This window comes from Mugil cephalus, chromosome 5, assembly GCF_022458985.1.
Source record: "Mugil cephalus isolate CIBA_MC_2020 chromosome 5, CIBA_Mcephalus_1.1, whole genome shotgun sequence".
Taxonomy (NCBI): domain Eukaryota; kingdom Metazoa; phylum Chordata; class Actinopteri; order Mugiliformes; family Mugilidae; genus Mugil; species Mugil cephalus.
The window spans coordinates 11,685,857-11,707,524 of record NC_061774.1 but is presented as its reverse complement, the minus strand read 5'-3'; the positions used below and the strand labels follow the sequence as shown (position 1 = coordinate 11,707,524).

The following is a 21,668-nucleotide window of genomic DNA, read 5'->3' as shown; positions in this document are numbered from 1 at the left end:
ATACGTTATCTGCAACACCACAGGAATAAATGGCCGCATACAAATGAGGCCCCCGCTGTACTAATCCAGAGTACGTGTCGGAGCGGGAGAAAAAGAGGGAAAGGCGCCGAAGTAACGACACAACACGAGAATTACAAACAATCTCCAAATAGCGCCGGCACCCTCCTTCCACATGCCTCGTTTCGTGCGTCTGAGCCGGGGCGTTCTTGGAGGCTTGTTTTCGTTCGCAGGAAGGCTCCGATTTCACACTGTTCCACAACGTGAGCGCGTCTACAAGCGCCTCATTTTTCAAAATAGCAACTAATTTACGCCTTGCCTGTTTGACACCCACGGGGAAAAAGGTGTTTGTTTGAGCTTGTGGAGAAAGGGAGGGGGGGAAGTTTACTCAAAGGATACAACCAGCCATATGCACTCACTTGGAAAATGTCCTGTATGGGCTAATTTGGACTGAATAATAGTCTGCCTCAACAGATAGGTTAAAATAACAGCACACTATTAGTAGGGGGTGTTTTCACTCTGGCACTGAAGACTTTAGGGTTTACAGCGTTTTATCAGAACCAATAACGATGGCAGTAAAACATTTCTCACAGGCAACAGGTTCTCATAAAACCAGCCCCTCCTCGCCTCATCTGTATTTTTTTTTTTTGTTTTTTTTTTTTTTCCGCATCAGTCTCTGTCTCCGGCTTACTTAGGAATACCCCAATCTCATCAAAAAAATAAATAAATAAATAAAAACGCGACCCCTCCCACCCCAAAACGACATCTTTTGTTGCCATGGCTACCGTGCTTCCAAGGTAACAGCAAGACAGAAAAGCAGTGTGTGAGCTGAGTGACAAATACCTTCGACATGTGTGTTTATTACCAGCGCCCGTGGTCACGTCTGCACGCACAAACCAGACAGACAGAGGGACACGCGCACGCTAAGCCACAAAGAAACCATGTCTCCCTCAGTTTCCTGTGTCGAAAAAATATATATATATACATAATACACAAGCTCTGACACACTGATGCTCTAAAACTTTGTTGTAGAATAAACAGACACTTTCCCCCTTGGGAACACCTGTTGGTCTCCCGATTCCTCCCTTTTCCCTCTCTCTCCCAGCACATCTTCTTTTTCTTTCACTGCATCTTAACTGAAATACCAGCAGTTATTAATCTTCGCTCTGCAGCCCGCGTACGTGAGCTGTATATTTTTACTGGAGGGAGGGAGTGTCTGTGATAACTACAGCCACAGTGAAAACACACAGTTAAAAGTTTCCCCGCACACATGTCCGCCTCCGTGCACGTGTGCTGATTGAAACGAGAGAAGAAAAAAAACAAAAAAAAAACATGTGTTTGTGTTTGCGTGCGTATGTACGCGCATGTGCATATTTGTGTGTGTGTGTGTGTGTGTGTGTGTGTGTTCCCTCACCGCTGGACGGCCTCCTCGACTTGGTCTGCATGGTCAGCGTGCCCACCACAGCCCCCATGTTTTCCGCTGTCGTCGTGGAAACAAGTGTGTCTGTATGCTGAAGTCTGTATCCCCTCGTCACGTGTTTGGACGGCTAGGACGCACACACACACTCCCTCGCCCTCTCTCCACCTCTCATCTTCTTCTCCCCTCTCTCTCTCTCTCTCTCTCTCCACCTCCTCACTCAGCGGCTGCTCTCGGCAGAGACCCTCTTTTTCTATCATCCCTTCTTTCATGCTTTCTCATTCCATCTCACGGCGCTCCTCCTCTCTTTCTCTCCCTCTCTCTACACCCCCCTCCCCCACCATCCACCCCCCCCACCAATTCCCTGTTTTCCATCACAGGTTGTAGCCTCCCTCCCTTTTCCTTCCCTCTTCATCTTTCTCTCTATATATCTATCACCCTCCCACCTTCACCGCAAGCCAAGAGCCCGAGCGGAGCGTCAGTGATTCAGTCTGAAATCGGCAGGATGTTGATTCACTGAATTATACATTAACGTGTGCGTACCCATTGATTTGTAGATGATACCAGCGCATGAATCACTCCGGACTAAAACACACCGCGTTACATTTGCACACATAAAACCATCTGTTTTGCTCTGACAGAGAAGAAATATGTGAGTACACACAAGCTCAGATATTGACAACAGAGAAACGAAATATGACAACAACAACAAAAAAAAAGCACGTGCACTTGACAGACATCAGAAAGCACCAGTCCTGTTTTCCCTCGATGGTACAATTTATTCACGAAAAGGCCGCTCCAATCTATCGGCACCTCCACCGACTCCATCCACCACTCCTGCTCATCCATCCATGATGCTCAAACCTTCACACGGACACTAACAGGATTGATAAAGGGATGGAGAGTGTGTGGGGCGGCAGACTGGTTCCCAAGGCGGGGGAAAAAAAAAAAAAAGTAATATAGAGAAGAGCGGCAGGATAGAAAGAAGAAAGCTCGACGCCAAGAAAGTGAGAAGAGCAAGAGATTAAAAGCACCAAAAGGCAAAGGATGAGACAAATTAGATATTGAACACGGCTGAGAGGGTGGGACGAAGGCAACTGTCAGATAACAGTGCAGGAGTGTGTGCTTTTGCGTTCGCACCCAGATTAAATCACATTTTAATTACAGACCATTCAATACCGAGTGGACCGAATTTACGATCTGAATGTACAAAGAAAAGGGCTGGAAGCGACGTGCTAATGCTGCACATAAGAAACATACAGAATGCAAAGGTGGAAAAAAGCAGTGAATACTGTAAGTGAACATACAACCTCTCTTATGATAATGTCCTTTAACCTCAACTCAAATAATAAACAGAGAATGTAGTATTTTAATAATTAATTATATATATAATAAAAAGTGCATTACTTAGAAAAAAGCATTTTAATGTAGCTGATTGAGCTTGAAAATGTTCATTTCAATGTTCAATGTTCATTCAGTAATATAATATATATATACATATATACACACACGCTATCTGAATACGCAAAATAACTAGTCATTATAACACAAATAAATATTGCAGAGCTGCCACTGTTAATACTGCATACAGACACTGGGTCGAGGTGTTGGCCAGAGCTCACGGATACAGAAGCTACTAGTTACAACCCAGGCTACCACATATACAACTGCCAGTTTCGGTTATGATCAAAGCTGCAGATTGCTTCATGGATGGGGTCACACCATTTTTTGCCACTGCTATGTTTAGTACAGAAGTAATTGCTTGTGCAAGTCATGCACGTGTCATGAAGTTGATTATAAGAACAGATACGCCGTCCTTTTATATCAAGCCAGCCGTCCGTAATGATGCCTCTGCATATGTGGCAACTCCCCCCCCCCACCCCCCGACTATGGGGCATTTTCTGTTATTACGATGAATAATGAGCGCAGCGTGAACGTTAGCGAGCCATATGGGTAGAATTCGCGGAAAAGATTTTCGTTTGGTGAGTCAAAAATCTGCAATCTGCTTCTGTGAAAATGTGCTCATGAATGCTCCGATGTGTTGGGTTTTTTTCTCTTTTTTTTTCTGTCCTCACAACAGCAAGAGAGACAGAACGGACAGCAGTGGGGAGTACTGCTTTCACCCTGCCTACACACACACACGCACGCACATGCTTACGCACAGAGACAGGCTCACATATGTATACATCTTGCACACGCACCAATCGTGGGCAGAAAGAGCGGCTGATCATGGGACGAGGTCTCTGTGGACTGTGGGGCCATCCAAGCGGCATTCAGCCCCATGGAGCTGGACCATTTCCTGCTACACACACACACACACACACACACACAACCACGTTCACATTCACACACAGCTCTTCCTCTCTGCTTGCTATGCTATATAACTCACTGTCTCCACTATGCCTATAGGAATTTACAGACTATCAAAGTCATTCCCCCTACCTTAGCTTCACCATACTTCATCCTTAGCCTTAAAGCACATCTATCCATCTCTCTTCTCCTGCTTATATCTGTGGATTTGTCTTCAGGCCAATACACCTTTATCTAGTCATCTCCCTCTCTATTAATCTTTCCGCTTGTTTCAGCCCAGCGTTCCTGTCTGTTTCACTGTTCCCGGCTTGTAACCATCTCAACTCTCCATCCCCCTCTATCTCCCCGCGGTCTGCGACGGGCCCGTTTTCCACGAAGTGACAGAAATGTTTCTCATTCTAGTAATCATTTCAAAGTCTGCCTGTAGAGCAAGGAGAAAGAGCGAGAGGGAGCGTGCGCGCCCGCTTTCGCTCTCGCGTGTACAACAATGCCTGGTGTTTCCCTGCAGGCATGTGAGCGAACGGCTGCAGACTGTTTTACGAGACCCCGATCGCGCTTTCAAGAAAAGAGATAACACGAGGCAGACGAGAGGGGAGACGAGCAAGCGTCGGAATAAAATGTGCCTCTGCTCTATATAAGAAGGAAGGAAGGAAGGAAGGAAGGAGCAGTGAAGGTGGAAACATATTTGGCAATGAAGGCTTAAGAAGGAGCAGGGGGAAACACAACAGAAAAAGCTTCCAGCAAGAGATTAAAGTGCGATGCAGAGTGAGAATGAAAAAGATGGAACCGGGTAACAAGAGCCAGGAGAGTGGGCGAGGGGTATTGTAAAAAAAAAAAAAAAAAAAAAAAGGAAAGGCAGAGGAGAGCAAGGGGACATGCAAACATCACATCATCACATTTCCAGAGAAGACGATGGAGGGACAAAGAATGAGGACGTGAGAGAAAAGTAGAACTCCAAAGATCTTGATTAAGATTAAAATGCCGGGTGGAGCTTTGGAAAATCAGCTCAACTCTTCAAAGCTGCTCATTCAGACCAACCTCTGTCTTTGATCCGCAGGCCAAAAACATTAAAACTCACTCCTTTCTTCTTAAAAAAAAATAATCTCAGCGGTTATGGATTATGAATCTATCACACTGCTGCTGTATGAGACCAACCTGTCGGCACACACAGCTTTGGTAATTACTCATCAGAGGCGGTGTGGTTTTGGACAGGGACCATGTCTATTAGGAAAATCGATACTAATATCTATCTCTGTCCAAATGACTTATCACACAGACCCATCTTTGTATCTTTATTAGAAGATGCATGTTGACCGGCTCCCATCACATTATGAAAAAAGGGAATAATTAACGGCGGCTAAGGCTATTGATCTGTCATTATCTAGGGAGGGGGATAAAGGCAAAAACGAGGCACAGAGGGAGATAAGTGCGGACATAAATAAAAGGAGAGGAAGGACGAAAAATTGGAAAAGAGGAATTAAGCTTAAACGAGAGTGTGATTAGACGGGGAATCGAAGAGATAAAGACAGGGAAGAGGTATCGGTTGTTTTCCTCATCAGCATGGTTTCTGCTTCGTTAGTATTCTTACTGCAAATTGTATTGACAAAGCACGTAAATGTACACGAGGCAAACGGAGAAGCAGCAGGAAAACGTTCCCATTCTATGCGTTTGGAAAAGGTTCACAGTCATCCAGCCTCGTGGTGTATCTAGACAACAAGGCTGAAACAAAGGCTGCTAGCTTTGTTGGGTTTTCTTGAAGACATTTTGCCAGAAGGAGCTTTAGGTTTTTATGCAGGAAAGAAAGCAGCCCAAATGAAAGGCTCCCGAATGGGATGTGAGCGTCTGATTGGATTCACACTATAGGGTAGTTTGAGTGCACTCAGTCAGAGATCAGTGGCCCACAGCTATAATTTACTGTACACAAAAAATACACTAATCTAGATTAATTTAAGCAATTATTTGCTTGTATTTAAATTATAAACTGGAAACCTTCTTGCTTCATTTTACATGTATGAAGGTATTTTTAAATGCACGACCCAGCGGAACCACTGACCTGATGCATATGAGGGCATCCAAATGTGACGTGCCCTTGGAGTCAGATGACATCCTTTTTAACAGATGAAGGGGCCGTTTGTAATTTCCTGTGCCAGCTTTTTCCCTCCAACGGCAGCGCGGATACACAAACAGAAACCGTGTGTGAATGTCAGCGAGAGCGATAATAGATGTCCCCCATTTCTCGTTCTTTCTTCGCATTCACTTGGGATTTGTTATTAAGCAAAGCGCTCTTGCCTTTGTCTTTCCCGTCACACAGCCGGCGACGAAGGTTTTTATTTCTCACAGGCCACAGAACAACTTGGATGTGTGCAGATTCACTTGGCGACAGGTGGGCTGCTCAGTAATAGCTTGTTTGCCCGTAATTTGGAAAAATGTTTCCCTCATGCTAGAAATTAGACCCTCCAGGAAAGAAGAAATATTAGACGCACGAGTTTCTAACCTCAAAATAACAAGACAGGAACATTGTGCTTCTGACAAAAAACTCCTTGGAGCTAGTGCTAATTTTAAGTGGCACCATTGTGTTCCACTGCATTTTGCAAGTTGTAATCATGCAGAGCAGGTGTCTGGCTGCAGTATAGGTCATAAGCTCCATCTCCTCCATAGTACAGATCAAATGCCTTTTATTTCCATGGATGGCTTCTGTAGTTTAGGGTAGTTACGATACTGCTGGAGTGTGTTCAAATGTCCATTTTTCTGTTTTGTTTTAGTTATTTGAAGCTCGCAATGTGGTCAAGTCTGTATATCTGGATTTCGTTTTACGGTTTCTGTATATGCACGTAAAACTAAATGATTTAAATTCCCTCTAACATTAAGGTCTGTGTGGGTTTAAGCACTATGATTAAGAAGCCTTGGTTCTTAATTAATGGCAGAATATAGTAAACATAAACTTCCCTAAGGATTAATTGACTTATCAAAAAAAAAATCCTGACAGAATAATCAATCGAAAAACTTATCAGTAGTTAAATACCTGATGTACTTTTATATTTTTAACATCTGTTACTGCTAACCCTATATGGCCGTGATAAGAGAGTTAAGCTATGACAGCTAATGTTCCAAAACTGGATGACAGTTTCTATTTCTGACCTGGCAAATTGGCCTGAAATGCTCCATTAAGCGAGCAAATTTTCCATGACCGGCAGGGTTGGTCGTGCAGAACAGCAAATTTGACAGCTTTATCGGATATATTTGTTGCTTTTGGCTGTTTGTGGAATCTTCATGTCACTTGAAGGCGAGTTTACAACTCCTGCTGCTCCCCGAGAATGTATTTCTGGTGGCGTAAAGTTACCCCGAGCTAGTGAAGCACGGCATTATTTTACACTGTAAAAACTTGACACTGGATATTTGAAAACTTAGCCGACCGATCATGTTGTTAATTCCTGTTACTGGGGTCGAACAACATTACTTTAATGTGTAATAAGCATACGCCCACAGTGTCAATATGTAGTGAGTTTATGACCAGTTTAACAAAATCCAGTTTAATTTAATGTTTTCTCCTATAGACACACTCATAAAAAATATATTTTGTGTTTTCATGTTTTTGCTTTACTCTACTCTATCTAAATATATTATTTATGCTAAAAGGATTGATTCCCTCTACAGATCCATTAATGGCTGCAATTCATCAGAATTTTAATGAATATTTGTTGTAGCACATCTACTGTAAAATGCTGCACAGGCAACATGTGCATCTCCCTCTCTATAAGTGTTACTTCAACTGTCACATTAATTTGGTTCAAGTGATGTGCAACGCTTATGTCATCACTGAGTGTACAGGCTGAACCCTATAGTCAGAGATAAGTAGCTATCTATATTCATCATCTGTATTTCTTCCATCGGCTCCAGTATAACAAAGGCCCGGAGGCAAGTGCGGGGCTGACTACACTGCAAAGAAAATGTTATTTATCTTTGAATAACTGAGCAAAACAAATTATGCAAATAAAGTATTTTATGTATACAGTACAGAGATGTTATTTATTTTATTTTTTTTATTTAATAAATTGCGTGAACGTGGGTTCAATTTGCAACACTGGAAGATCAAACACACTGACAGCGGATCTTAAACGACAGGAAGATATTTTTAAATGGGATCATTTCTTGCTAAGACGATCCACACAGTATGGAGGAGCATAAAGACATATGAGATGCAGCAACACAATCCCATCATTACACATTTGCCCACAAACACACGCATGCTTCAGGCATGGAATTAACCACAATCCCGTTTTCATGTTTCCATGTGCCTAATAAAGCTCTTTTGCTCTGCTAATTGGCCCTTTTGGTGCACCTCTTTTGATGTGCAGGGATGAGAGAGAGGGGTGGAAACAGTAAAGCCTATTAAAGATACAGGGATCCTCTCTCCTCAGCTCCATAGCCCCGCAGCAGATGGAAACAGAGCCAAACGCTTCTCCAGGAGACCCACACATGCACACAAACACATATATATTTACATATTGCGCTGCCCCCAAACTGAAACTCCACATGATTAGTGAAACTTCAAACACTCGCAGTTATTGTAGAGAGTAAACTCGGAGGACAAAGAGATGTGAGGGTTCGCGAGACTGAAAAAGAGACGGAAACTCAGCGATAAACAGCAAAGACTGACAAAAAGCCGTAGATCAAGAGCAGCTGGGCGAAACAGGAAAGAAAAACTGAAAAAAAAAGACCAACACATAAAGACAAAATGAGGAGGTGAAATGAGGTGAACGCCAGCTAGACAAAGAGGGAAAGTGAAAATTCAGTTGACGGAGCGAGAGGGTGCAGAGAATGAAAGCAGAGGCAGAAACAAATGAAGCGAACGGACAGAAAGATGAATGTGTCGCTAGGGTGCAGCTTTTGTAGTTTATAACCGCAGGGAAATATTTCAGAGCAGAGCAGTTTGTACACAGACAGTGGATACATTCCTTTTTTTTTACCCCAGGTGAATAGAGACATATACAGATTAATGCCTTAACACCGACCTATAGCCATGTGAGCTGTCGGGGGCGCTGCCTAATGTCTTCACCTGCTAGCTTCCCTTCTGTCTTTATATAGGCTACAGCGTCAGTGTGGCATCATTTACTCTCCCACCCCCCAAAAAACAAAAAAAACACCATTTTAATTGTGTAGTTGAGCAACTTTCTTCAAATCAGTGCAGACAATTTATCACAATGAGGTGCTCTAAGAGTGGCCGCATTAATCACAACAAACCACTTAAAAAGGGTGACTTTTATTCTCCATGCAACGCACAGAAACTGGCACCTGGGTTTAACGTCTTCATTAAAAGTAGTTCAACTCAAAGAGGAGGAGCTCGGGATCAAACTACCAACTCTGCTCCACGGCTGCTCTACATCCAGAGCCGCAGGTGTTGGACGGCAATGGAGGAGCACGGGTTACATTATGAAATATGGTTTGAGCTGCACACCTGAAGTAAGTGACCTGCGGATATAAAGCGCCTTTCACACTGCATTAATTTGATGTGCGCGAAGCCACAAGTGACCGTCCCTTGTCAAATGTTTTAAATTTCAAATATTAAAAGACCGAAGGGTAGAATAAAATAACTGCATTGCTTTACATGAAAAGCAATACAGGCCAGGCTGATGCACGCCACATAATCCCAATGTCATCAGAGTTACCGCCTCCCACTCCACTTCATGCCTGCAGTCTGATCGTTCTGTCGATAATGGCTCTCAAACTGAAAAATAGCAATAAAATATGTCACAAAAGCAAAGTTTTGCATACAATCTACTATTTTTTATGGCGAATGGAAAGTCAAACACAAATCACAGATCTTGAAAAATACGATTTGAGTTATTTTCCATAATGGCTCTTTCAGGTATAATATTTAACAAAGGGATGCACTTGAACTCAGACTACACACCAAAACTGTTCTGAGTTAAACACTTGTGATACAGAGATACTGTGTTACCGCATATTATTTGAAAGACCTGACACATAATCTTATAAAACTGTTAAAATGGCTGTAAACCCTGGTGCTCAATTCAGCTTTTCGGCTCAGATTCATGCGTGTGTGAATGCGTGCGTGTGTTTACACCATTTTTTTTTTAATTTCAGATTCCTTGTCGCACACAAGTAAACACAGTTGCCATGGAAGACGGTGTTTACACTTTCATTTATAGGCTGACACGCAGAGAATGTGTTAAGCTGAGCTTGGAGATACAGAGTCAAGTTTTTAATTTGGCACTTCTGGAAGCAGTGGCGTCCACTTCAGTGCATAAGTGTGTGTGTGTGTGTGTGTGTGCGCACACCGAGCAGTCGGAAGCAGATCATGTCTCCCGCCAGCGAATATTTGTGACAAAAGTCATTTGAGAGTTACGTAAATGTTGCATGAATTTTGATCGGACTGAGCTCCAGCCAACCATCCCTTTGAATTATTATCCTGCTGTTAGACTGAGGACTCTGTTCCAGCCGGTGATGAGTGAGAGGCGGAGTACACCCTGGACAGGGTGCCAGTCTATCACACGGTCGGCAAAGAGAGACAAACAACATTCACACTTACAATTTAGAATCACCAATTAAACTCGCATGTACAGCATGTTCTCGTTACTTGGGAAGAGGCCGCAGCACCTGGAGCAAACCCAAGTAGCCCGGGTTACAGATGACACATATAGTGTCCCAAGACTAAACTGTCACCACTTACTCTTCATGTTCCACATTTTAATACGGGACGACTTAGTATACTCAGTTTGCAGAAATAATGAATATGTTCTTCACTCATTGTCATCAATGGGTGGCCTTAACATCTCAATGTGCTGGAGAAGGGAACACTGAAAGACTAAGTTATGAATAAGATGAGACATCCTTTATTTATCCTACGTCGGATCCTTCCAGCTGGTCGTTGCCTCGTGTTGGGTTGTGATCAAGGATGGGTCAACCTTCCATGCAAAATGAATCCTGCCCTGCTTTCATTAGGCCACTTTTTATAACACTGCAGCAGATGGTGGAACACACACATCGGTTCACACACACACACACACACACTAACACACACACACACACACACACACACACACAGTGGCCCCCCGAGGAGCAACCTCGCCTCCTCTCTCAACTTTTCTCAATATTTCTCCTCCACTTTTACTCATCTATCGCTCTTTCCTCACACCCTAACAGTGCGAACTTCAAAGCGGCTGCTATTTCGAGGTTACCCTAAGTGGGGGAGAGTCTCTCCCGCTCAAAATTAGCTAAAAATACATTGCTGTTTCTTGGTGAGCATTGTTGCCTTCCCTTCCCTAAGTAGCAAATGGGTTGCGCTTGAAATGGAAGAAGTTTCTGACGCATGTGCCGTTTCCGTAAACTGAAACCTTCAGGTTCCATAATTTAGAGTACAGAAAGCACCCACCTTGAAAATATGCCTCAAGTGTCAGTTCGCCACAAATCTGCCTTGAGGTGTTGCCACGCAAGGAAAAGAGGCGCAGGTCAGGAATTAAAATAAACGAGTCGAGGAGGAGGCTATACGTGTTTATGTTTCAGAAACGCATTTGTAGGATCTCTGAAGTATTGTTAAAGCTATTTCTAGTGCTGATTTTACAGATAAAACGCAGAAAACACAGGCAGATAAGAGGTATTTTTTCCTGAGGGACTTAACAGCATTGACAGCACATAATTTACATCACTTACATAGCCTCCACAGTTACACCATATGCAAGTATGAGTTGTGTCTCCTCTTTTCCTACATGACATGGAAAATTATGAGGCGCATCGGTTTCGGGTCTCTGCGTGCTGCGTGTGCGACGCAGCCCCGTGTCTGTCTGCGATGACCATCAGGTTTAAGGTCAACAGACACGGGGCGGACCACGTCCACATGCTGACGGACCGCACCAACCACCCCAATTCACAGCACCAACGCACACAGCCTCCACCCATGCACGTTTGCAGTGCAGTGAACACTGTGCATAAATATTTTCCCGGACAAAGCTGATTACACTACAGTATGTCAAGTGTCAGCGCCTGTCAAACAGCAGCGGGTCAGGCAGGAAGCGGGCTGGTTCAGAGAGCAGATGGGGTAAATACCATCACCTATTATAGACATGGCCAGTGGCATGGTTACGCACACACACACACACATGCACGCACGCACAAGGGCGCGCATGTATGTTCCTGAATCCACAGTTCAAACAGAGGACAGGCGGCCTGAAGGTTGCGTCGACAATGATATGAGAATGAACAACATTTCTTTGTCCAACTCCACGTTCCTGCCCTGCTGCGTTCATTCGGCTCATCCACATAACGCACTTCTTGTGCAATATTCATGACTCCGAGAGCAAAACATACTCTGACTCCAGTGACTCTGTTGTTAAGGCAAAAACGCGCAACATGACAGGTGCTGCTCTCACATGACAGCAACACTGGAGAAAAAGACACATGCCTACTGTGGGTGTTGGAGAGGAAATTTGATCAATATTAAAAAATAAAAATAAAAATAAAAATAAATAAAAAAAACATCTTACCTTTATGGTAGGACACTTGTTTGGAAGGCAAGGAAAATGTTCCCATCACGATACCCATGTTGACTCCTGGCTGCCGAAAGGTTGTGTGTGCTTGTGCGTCTCTAATCAAGGTGCTCTAACGAGTGCTCGTGTGCAGTCTGCGCGCGTAATTTGTGATTAAGTTAGTCCATCAGCTGTATGCGCGGAAGTACAGATATCACTTCTCATGCTGCTTCACACCCACACGGCTCTGCTGCTTCTGCTCGAGGGCATGTGTGCGTGAGTGAGTGAGTGAAAGAGGAAGAGGATGTATGCGAGAGAGAGAGAGGCAGAGAGGGAGAGAGAGGGAGCGAGAGCGAGTGTGTGAGTGTGTGTGAATAAAATACCCGGCACTCTGAAGCTACCTTTGTCTACGCTGTCACCGAAGCTGCCTATTTTACATCCCTTCTAGTGTCTCTTTCTCTGCCTCATGCACCCTCCCTCCTGTCTCTTGGTGTGTCCCCTGCCACCAGACTGTCATTCCATCAATTCCTCCGAGCCTCTTTATGTATCTACCCCTCTTTGTCTCTGCTCCTTCTGCTCTCTCTCTCTCTCTCTTTTCGTCTCCTACTCCTCTCAGACGCTCTGTCTCTTTGTCTGTCTGGTGGGGAACGAGGGATTGCACACTGTTGCACGGGAAAAAGACGGAGCGGCGAGGGTGGCAGAGAGCGTGAGAGAGAGGGGAAAAAACTCAAGAGAGAAGAGGGAGAGGAGAGGAGGAAGAAGCGGAATGACGAGAAGGACGGGGGAGAAGAGAAAAAATTGGGAAGATTCACAAACAGCAGAGGAGGCGAGGATGGAGGGAGGGAGGGGAGGGGGTCGGATGGAAGAGACAGAGCAAGATGAAGGGTGCAAGAGGTGAGGCGAGATAAGGGAGGACTAGACTGATCCGTTCCCTGCTACCATTCAGCAAGCCTGACTGTGGAGAGTGTATTTGCTCCTTTATCTCTACACGCACAAGTCTGACAGGTGTTGTGTGTGTGTGTGTGTAATTATTCCGCTATAGCCGGTGGGTCACAGACAAAACCCCCGTACATCCGACACCACTACAGCAGAAAGGCTGTCTCGCATATGTCAGCGTCTGCATCAGCGTGCCGTATCAGACGTATTTAGTTCACGAGTCTGTTGATGAATCCATCGGCCACACACACGCACACACACATTACCACAGGCCTCACAGCCTCTACAGCAATACAACCGGGCAGGGAAGGATGCCAGCCCATGACACAGTCCACCTCACACATATACTGCGCTGTCAGTCAACCCTAACCCGTCGCTGCCCTCCGTGTAACACCGCGCGGTCGAGATTGGCGGGCCGCGCCGACGCTATTGACGGCGACCCCCATTAGCATTCCTCACATGGCTTTAGTTAAGAAAACAATTTACAGTCGAGGTGCTGCGGTTGAGCCGAGGCCATCAAGGCCAATGATGAAGTCATTAGGCCGTGGCATTCATTAAACGCCACGAGATGTAGTACCTCGCACACCGAGGATCAATTCAGAATAAAAACGAGAGAGAGGAGAAGAGGGGGGAAAAAAAGAGGGCAGAGAAAGGTGGGCAAGGAATCTACGAAAAAAAAATTGTGCTGCAGGGCAGGAGTGTGAGTGTAACAGTGAAAGACATATTTTTGGTATGCAAGAGATCACACCAACACACAAGCCTCCTCTTTCTCCGTTCTCCGGCTCTGCAGAAAGCGACGGCGGCTTCGCATCAAAACTCTCGCACCAACAAGCGCGTTTCGCACGCATGTACGTACATGCACACAACACCCACTCGTAACACCCCAGAAAGACTGGCAATACATCAACGGAGAGAAGCAGGTCTTAAATACAGACTGCAGCGGTGACACACAGACGTGCTGATTAAATTCTGAAAGCCCGGCTGAATAGACAAGATAAGGCAGCGCGATCTGCTGTAGCGATGGTGTTTAACTTCAGTGGAAGGGTTGCGTACATATCTATCAGTGGAGAGAAAGCCTGTTGGTTGATCAAACACTCTCTAAAACCCACTGGATAAATGGAAGACGCCCGCAGAGGGAAAAGCTACAAAACAGTCTGGTTTGATCAATCCCTGCGAAATTGACAATTTCTAAATACCAAGTTTTTATGAACGACACGTTTGATTTATCTGCAGAAAACAGCAGCTCCATTATAGAAGAGAACAGAATAGAAGAGTTATGACTGAAAGATTAATTTTGACCTTGAAACAATTGGCTGCCCAAATGCAATATGACCAAGAATTCCCAGAAGACTGTCTCAACTGTGTCCCCAATAGGGATGAGAAACCCTGAAATAGTACACTGGAAAGCAAATGTGTGCGCGTGCCTCACAAAAGCTACTAAAGGAATCTCGAGGTGTGATTTGTTTGTCAGCTAGAATAGAAAGGACGCTATTAAAGTAGCACCAGACCAATAACTCCCACAACGTTGAGAGGAATATAGCAAAAAAAATATCCTTTGAGGAAAAACAACAGCATTGGATTTTTCGGGAAGCAAACACAACATGTTTACTGTACGTTCAACAAAGCCCCCGTGTAGCCACAACAATGACGACTCCTATCTGCTCGGAGCTAGAAAAGAAATAATGGGATGTTGTTTCAGGGTGAGACAGACTGCAATGAGAAGATTAATGTGAAATGTTCCTCAACTCGCTGTTCGGCCATTTTTAACAATAGTAATGTTTTCTTTTCCAACAAACTGTTGTACGAACCAAACTTTGGAGGCACCTGATGACAAATGATTTAATCTTTGAAAGTTGCATCCGAGCAGAAAACGCATATATGAATCAGAGGGCATAGACCTATTGAGTTGTTCAGTCTGGCTTGTTGGACTCATATGCGAAGTATGTGATGCTGCCTGTGGACATCCATCAGACGTCAAACAGGCCATGACATTGATTGGGAAGCACTCAAAGTCATCACCGTCGTTGGGGGAATGGAGACAGATCACAGTCAAAATCCATTAGTGTTTGTAGTCTCATCCATTATTACAACCACCTGTTGTCACCTGACAGAAAATCACAGCCGAGGTTGTGTTCTACTGGTGGAAGACGACAGTGGGATGCGTGTCAGTGTTGTCCTGAGCGATACATCATAAAAATGTTCTGACCCTCTCATTCAGGGAGGGCATCATTCGCCACTGCCTCCCAGAACTGGAGCAGTTTTAGGACGTTACAGAGGTTGAGATTTGGTTAGGCACAAAATGTCTTTCTATACAATTATAAACATCTATACATACTGTGATTCTTGTTAAAGAAAAGAACATGAGATGTTGCAAGTAAACCAAAACATATAGTTCACTTGTGTCAAATCGAACATTTCTTGACCCATCCAGCCACCCCAACCTCCTCAGTCTGTGGAACTATGCTCCAGATAAATTGACAAGCTCCGCAACCCTAGTGAGGATAAGTGGTCGTATTAGATGATATATGATATTCAACATTATCTAGTACTTTTAAGATCTTTTATTTGTACGCAGAAAAATAAACAGTGGTTTAAACAGGGGAGCCAGCATATCTCAGTAGTCTTTCAGCACAGTACCATTAACGGCAACAGGTTCATCACATTAGGCCGAGTGCCAGACTTTTCCAGGACATTAAGCTGAAGATCATCTGTGCCGCTGCTCAGTCCTGTCTAGGGTACTGTGGATCATTCTGACTGACACTCTTTCATCATTTATTAATCATTACACAACAGACTTTTTTACAGGACTGAGACAGCAGTCAAAATGAATGAACGGTGCGAACAGAAATGAAAACACGGTCTTACACAGGCTGAATGGTAGACAGCATTTGACAGCAGGGAGTGTTGACAAGCGCAGAAATTGGTGAACACGCAGTGAATAATAAAGTTGCCGGTTTGTTTCTGTCCGCTCTTATTAGACGAAGGCTGAAGGGAGTCTGTCGTAGTGGTGACCACACAGAGGAGAGGGCAGAGGGAAGGAATGAAAGAGTAAACGAGATGCAACAGGGAGGCAGTAGCTGTAAGAAATGATTGTGGCAAATAAGAGTAGAATTCTGAAGGAAAGGTAGATATGGATTGATGAAAAGACGAGAGCAGAGAGCAGTACAGGTGAAGGAGGGAGGCACGACAGAGCAATGTAGAGCAATGTAGAGCAAGGAGCGAAGAGTGAGAACCACACCTGTACACTAACAGGCTCAGCGAGGCCTGAGTCATCACAACAAACAGATTGATTTACCGAGGAGAGGAGCAAAGGAGACGAGCTCAACGATGCTGTCAGACACGGGGATGAGGTGTACCGCTGAGATCAGCCGGTTCCTTCTGCAAAGTGTCGATCACGTCAGTTTTTCATTAACAAAGCCAAACGTGTGTCAGTTTCTCCAACAACAACTACAAACCAAGGTCCGCAATCAATGTACAGTAAGTGAACAAACTCTGCCAAAGCCTCTAAAGTCGATCGGTTGCTGCAAGTGTTTCACAGAATCGCTGCTTAAAGAGTAATTTCGCCCAAATCACAAAAATCAAATGCCTCTATGACTTTGAAGCCACAAAGAAAGTGTTGGTCATTAAGATGAGTGTGACTATTACTTGACTAAAATCATTATGCGTCCGTCAGATTAATTAAAACTTGCAGTTTGGTGAATTCCACAAGTGCTATGCCAAAAATACATGGGATTCATGGAACGTACACACTCAGTCAAGTCCTGCAATTAAATTTGTAAATATTATTCAAGTCTCTTCAAAGACCAGGCAAATGGCCCGTGACTGTAACACTACATGACGTTATTAGATTGATACTGCTTATGTGTGTACACTATAAGCGGCAGTGTGCCGTTGAGCTACTGCTAACCCGATTATTTTGATTACTGTTGAGTCCCACACTGTCACTATGCTTACTTTGCCAAATGGAGGTTATAGGTTTCAAACAATAAATCCATGTACCAGCTTATTGTTTATCTCCACTTGGACTGGTGAGGAAATATTATAAGCATTTCAAATGTAGATGAGCAAAAAGTACAATAAATAAAACGATAGAATAACTGGATTTATGCAAAACTATTTGGATGTGTTTACAACAAGATGGTAAACACTTGGGGCAGTTAGCAGCTACAGAGGCAGTCATGCAGACCAAAGCAGAGCTATGAGAGGGAATACTGACCTTACACTAACCAGGTGGCCTGAAATGCGACTCCAAACAAATGAATCTCCCGATAGGTTGAAGAAGCTGTAGTTTAAATCAGTGGTAAGGTAAGTGTGGAAAAACACCCCAAATACTCAGCTCGTCCTCATATTAAAAGTCGCGTCTCCTGCAAAACTGTTTGTAAACACTTCCGATAACGGGCTCATTACTGCCTCCTGTGGCCAGAGGACGGCAGGCTCTTGCCGACCGGTGAGAATTACAGTCGTGACGAGTGTTTTCCCCCACGGCCACTGGGGGAAACAGTTAGCACAATAAATAGAAAATAAACAACAACAAACTAACATGTCGCGAAATAGAGGGATGAAGCCCCGCCCCTTCCTGTGGACAGAGAGGGAACTTTCAACTCCTGAGACCTGAGCTTTTGTTTGGCGTCCTTGACCAGGAAGTAGTTTTTGGGAAAAAAATATGTCTTTATTATATTTTATATAATATTATTAATATAAATATGATATCAGTATTATAAAGTCACCAATATGTAATCAAATATAAAACTGTTCATTCTCAATCGAGTACTTGCTAATTAGCAAAGTTTATAGCTTGTTATTATTGATCGAATTTGTGTGCCATATTAAACCAGAAAAGTTGGTAAGCAAAAATAAACAAGTTTCAACTGTAAAATTGAGGTTTTGTCCCTTGTCCACTTTTGTGATGTGACCGCTATGTTTTTACACCAACTAGTACCTAGTCATGAGGATAGAAGTTTAAATGAAGCAGAATAAGAGGCTGCAACAAACCTAAAACTTACAGTCCTGCTCACCATTATTGGCACCCCTTCATTTTTTTACATAACCTTTACAATATCTTCAGAAATAAATGGAAATGTACCAAATTTATATCATCGGGATCTTTGAATTGGAGGTCCAAAGTAATTTAACAAAGAAAATAGTTTTTTCAACTTACATATTGTTATTTCAAAGAAGAAACAGAAAAAACAGCATGTGCAGCAATAATGGCACCCCTCTTCAATATTTGGTTGCACACCGTTTAGCAGTGATAACAGCCTCCAGACATTTCTTGTAGCTATCTATAAGGTTATTGCACTTCTCAGCTGGTATTTTCTCTCACTCGTTCTTTGTAAATTGTTCAAGCTCTTGAACGTTTGCAGGTTTCTTTTCCCCAATGGCAGATTTCAGCTCATACCAAAGATTTTCAATTGGACTGAGATCAGGACTCATTGCTGGTCATTTTAAACCAGTCCATTCTTTCCTCTTCAACCATTCCTGCGTGCTTTTGGATGTGTGCTTCGTCTTGCTGGAGGACCCATGATCTTCGAAGTTTTCTTACACTGGGTAGGACATTTTGCTCTAAAATCTCTTGATAATTCTCTTATTTCATGAGGCTTGTAATACGTTCAGGGCCTCCAGTACCAGATGCAGCAAAACAGCCCCACAGCATTATGGATCCTCCACCATGCTTAACTGTTGGTAAGGGGTTCTTTTCCTTGTAGGCTTCATTGCGCCTTCTGTAACAAACTGTTGGTGTGCATTGCCAAAAAACTATTTTTGTTTCATCGACTGTGGTTTGTCCAGGTACTCTATGGCAAAGATTAGTCATTCCTTTTTATGTCTGTTGTTACTCAGCAATGGTGTTTTCCTTGGCCTTCGCCCATGAAGCCCTGTTTAGTTTAGTGTGCGGCGTATGGTACTTGTTGAAACCATGACCCCAGACTGTTCCAGGTTGGCCTTCAGGTCTGTGGATGTTTGACGTGGTGTCTTTTCCACCATTCGCACCAACCTTCAAAGACTCCTCTCATCAATTTTTCTCTTCTCCCCCACGTCCAGGGAGGTTCCTGACAGTTCCATGCTTGGCAAACTTCTTAATAACATTACACACTATTGAAGCAGGGATACCAAGGTCTTTGGAGGTCTTGTGCTAATTATTGCACTTCTGATGTCCTCAGACAGCTCCTTTGTCTTCACCACTGTGACAACCGAACAGGGGATAACAGATGGCTTTTTAAAACACGGAAGTCATCATTCACTGGCTAATTCATGTCACATGGGCACAGACAATTTATCACAGGTGATTCTCATTTGTGATTTACCACAGGTGAGTCACAATGTGTTTCCATACTGATTTACAGCAAAGGGTGCCAATACCAGTGACACAGCAAGCTTTAAGTTTTTCTGTTTTTTGCTCCCATTGTTTATTCTTTTAAATTGTTGTTTATCATTTGCTCTTTTGTATCAAACACGAGTTCTCTATCGAAAAGAAATGTTTCACATGATGTACTTTATAATTCATTCATTCACCCATAAACTTCATGGGTGCCAATAATGGTGAGCAGGACTGTAATGTCCCCATATGAGGACGCATATACCATATTATGGTGATGATGATTATGATTTGTCAAAAATACATTTTCATGTCAAATCACAGTCTATCTATCTGTATGTTTCAATCTTCAGTGGCTTCTTGGGGAAAATCAAAGTTATGATGAAGTCCCCTGGGAATTTTATGGGTGTCTTTCTAATGACATATTTTCACAGTCTTATATTTCAACAGCTGTGAGAATTATACTTTGTCAAATGTGTTTTCAGAAAGACTTTAAGAATGAGTGCTAACTATTTGGTCTAGATACATCTGCTAATGTCAACGTTCAAATGCAAGGAGTTAAAGGTAGAGACTTAAAACAAGACGGCTGCTAACCCCTCTGACCAACAGACTGAGTTGTTGTTCTATTTAAAAGAGCAGGACCCTGTGCTGGTGCGTCTACTCAGTTTCACCATGACAACAGTCACCTCTCCTCAAGGCCACAGCTGCTGTTTTCCTGCCCCGCAGTGAATCTCTCAGAAAAATTCACTGCTGTCTGCTGCCCACAAACTTTATGTCACCTGTCAAGATGTGAAAAACAGCACTTTGCAGCCACGGCTGAACCTACCCCCGCTGGTCGATACGCGGATGACACATCTGGCAGAGCTCTTTAAACTCCAGTCGGTTTGAGGCAAACTTGCACAAGACATAAACCAGCAATGCTAGCACAGACCTGTTTTCCACTCATTCTTCAGCTCAGCTGAAATGTTTACAGCTTCATTTGCCATAAATGTTTTACAGACACCATCACTTGCCTGTGGATGCTCCTGCACTTCAGCACTTTCACCCTCCAGAGGCTATTCCTGGACACACATGGCTAGCATGTAGTTAGCATGTGACACGGCAGAGGTTCAAATTCGCAAGTGCAAATCGAACTGCAATTCGCATTCGTCTTAGCTGTCGAGCAGAATGATTTCTTTACCTTTTTGAGACCACAGTGGTTTGTGTGAAGTGAATACAAACAGCTCTATTGACTCCCCCCCTCTGTGTCTCCCTTTTCCTCCCACCTCAGCAGATGATGATGGAAGTCTTAATTGTATGCAGCTTGGGGATTGATTACAGTGTGCGTGTGTGTGTGTGCGGGTGTGTGTGTGTGTGTGCGTGTGTGTGTGTGAGGGGGAGTGTGGGGGGGGCCCTCTCCACCTCAGAGAGCCTTTTCCATGAGCATTAGATTTCGTATTAAACATTCACTGTGTCCCCTATGGCATATTCAAAGTGAAATGACAGCATTTTGGAGCTAGCACAGGCGCACAGATTCAGAGCACACACTGTGGATAAAGCACACACATCAAAATCCACATCAAAGCCTGTGTGCACACACATGGGCTTACTCATATGTGCAAAGACTGCAATCATGCACACACACACACAGACACACACACACACACGGCCATCTTCTCATTTCCCTTTCTTCCCTGCGCTCTGTTCTCATTTAGTGATTTCCCTCCTTCACTGAATACAAACATGCGGCCAAGTCCCCCTGACTCAAAGCAGGCGGAGACCTGAAGCGAATAAATGGCGTTGAGGGGGGTGCTGAATATTTCATTGTGCTCTTATGAGGAACGCCACACACCCGAATTGTCTTCGCTGATGACAGTGAACCCCTCCGTTTGAAAATCATCCTCCCTGTGCGTAGTTCATCAACCGTGGGACGCAGAGTTGCATCATCGACGAGCACTTTATGACACTCAATATTTAGAGCTTCATTTGGTTAAAACTCAACTTCACCTTTGGCTGTAATCTGCCCTTACATTGTGGGGAATGTGTGTTTACAGTAATGTCGAGAGAAAAGGAGGAGTGGCCTGGCGCCCTCTGCTGTGCAGAGTGAGAAACGCAGAACTGAAGAAAAAGCACGAAACGTTGAGATTTGGTCAAACGTCTGAAGATTTCTCACGATAATTACATGAATAAATACATAATCTGATTTAAAATTATATTTCTGTTGTTTCTGCCC

General features: G+C 43.7%; 1 protein-coding gene across 7 annotated transcripts in view; it reads right to left on the bottom strand.

Moving 5' to 3' along the window:
* Nucleotides 1-21,668, bottom strand: part of LOC125008218 (Kv channel-interacting protein 1-like) — a 43,555-nt gene that overhangs the window by 11,856 nt on the left and 10,031 nt on the right. The window contains exon 1 of one of the 7 annotated variants that reach the window (XM_047585362.1): nt 17,360-17,504. The exons of 3 other annotated variants lie outside the window; for them this stretch is intronic. Coding sequence is in view for 3 of the 4 variants with exons in the window: in XM_047585361.1 (XP_047441317.1) it covers nt 12,226-12,283 (58 nt within the window). In the remaining variant the exon portion in view is untranslated. Of the gene's footprint in view, nt 1-1,411; nt 1,676-12,225; nt 12,853-17,359; nt 17,505-21,668 lie in introns of those variants that run through there. 3 more of the 7 variants (XM_047585361.1, XM_047585360.1, XM_047585363.1) reach the window with 3 other exon arrangements.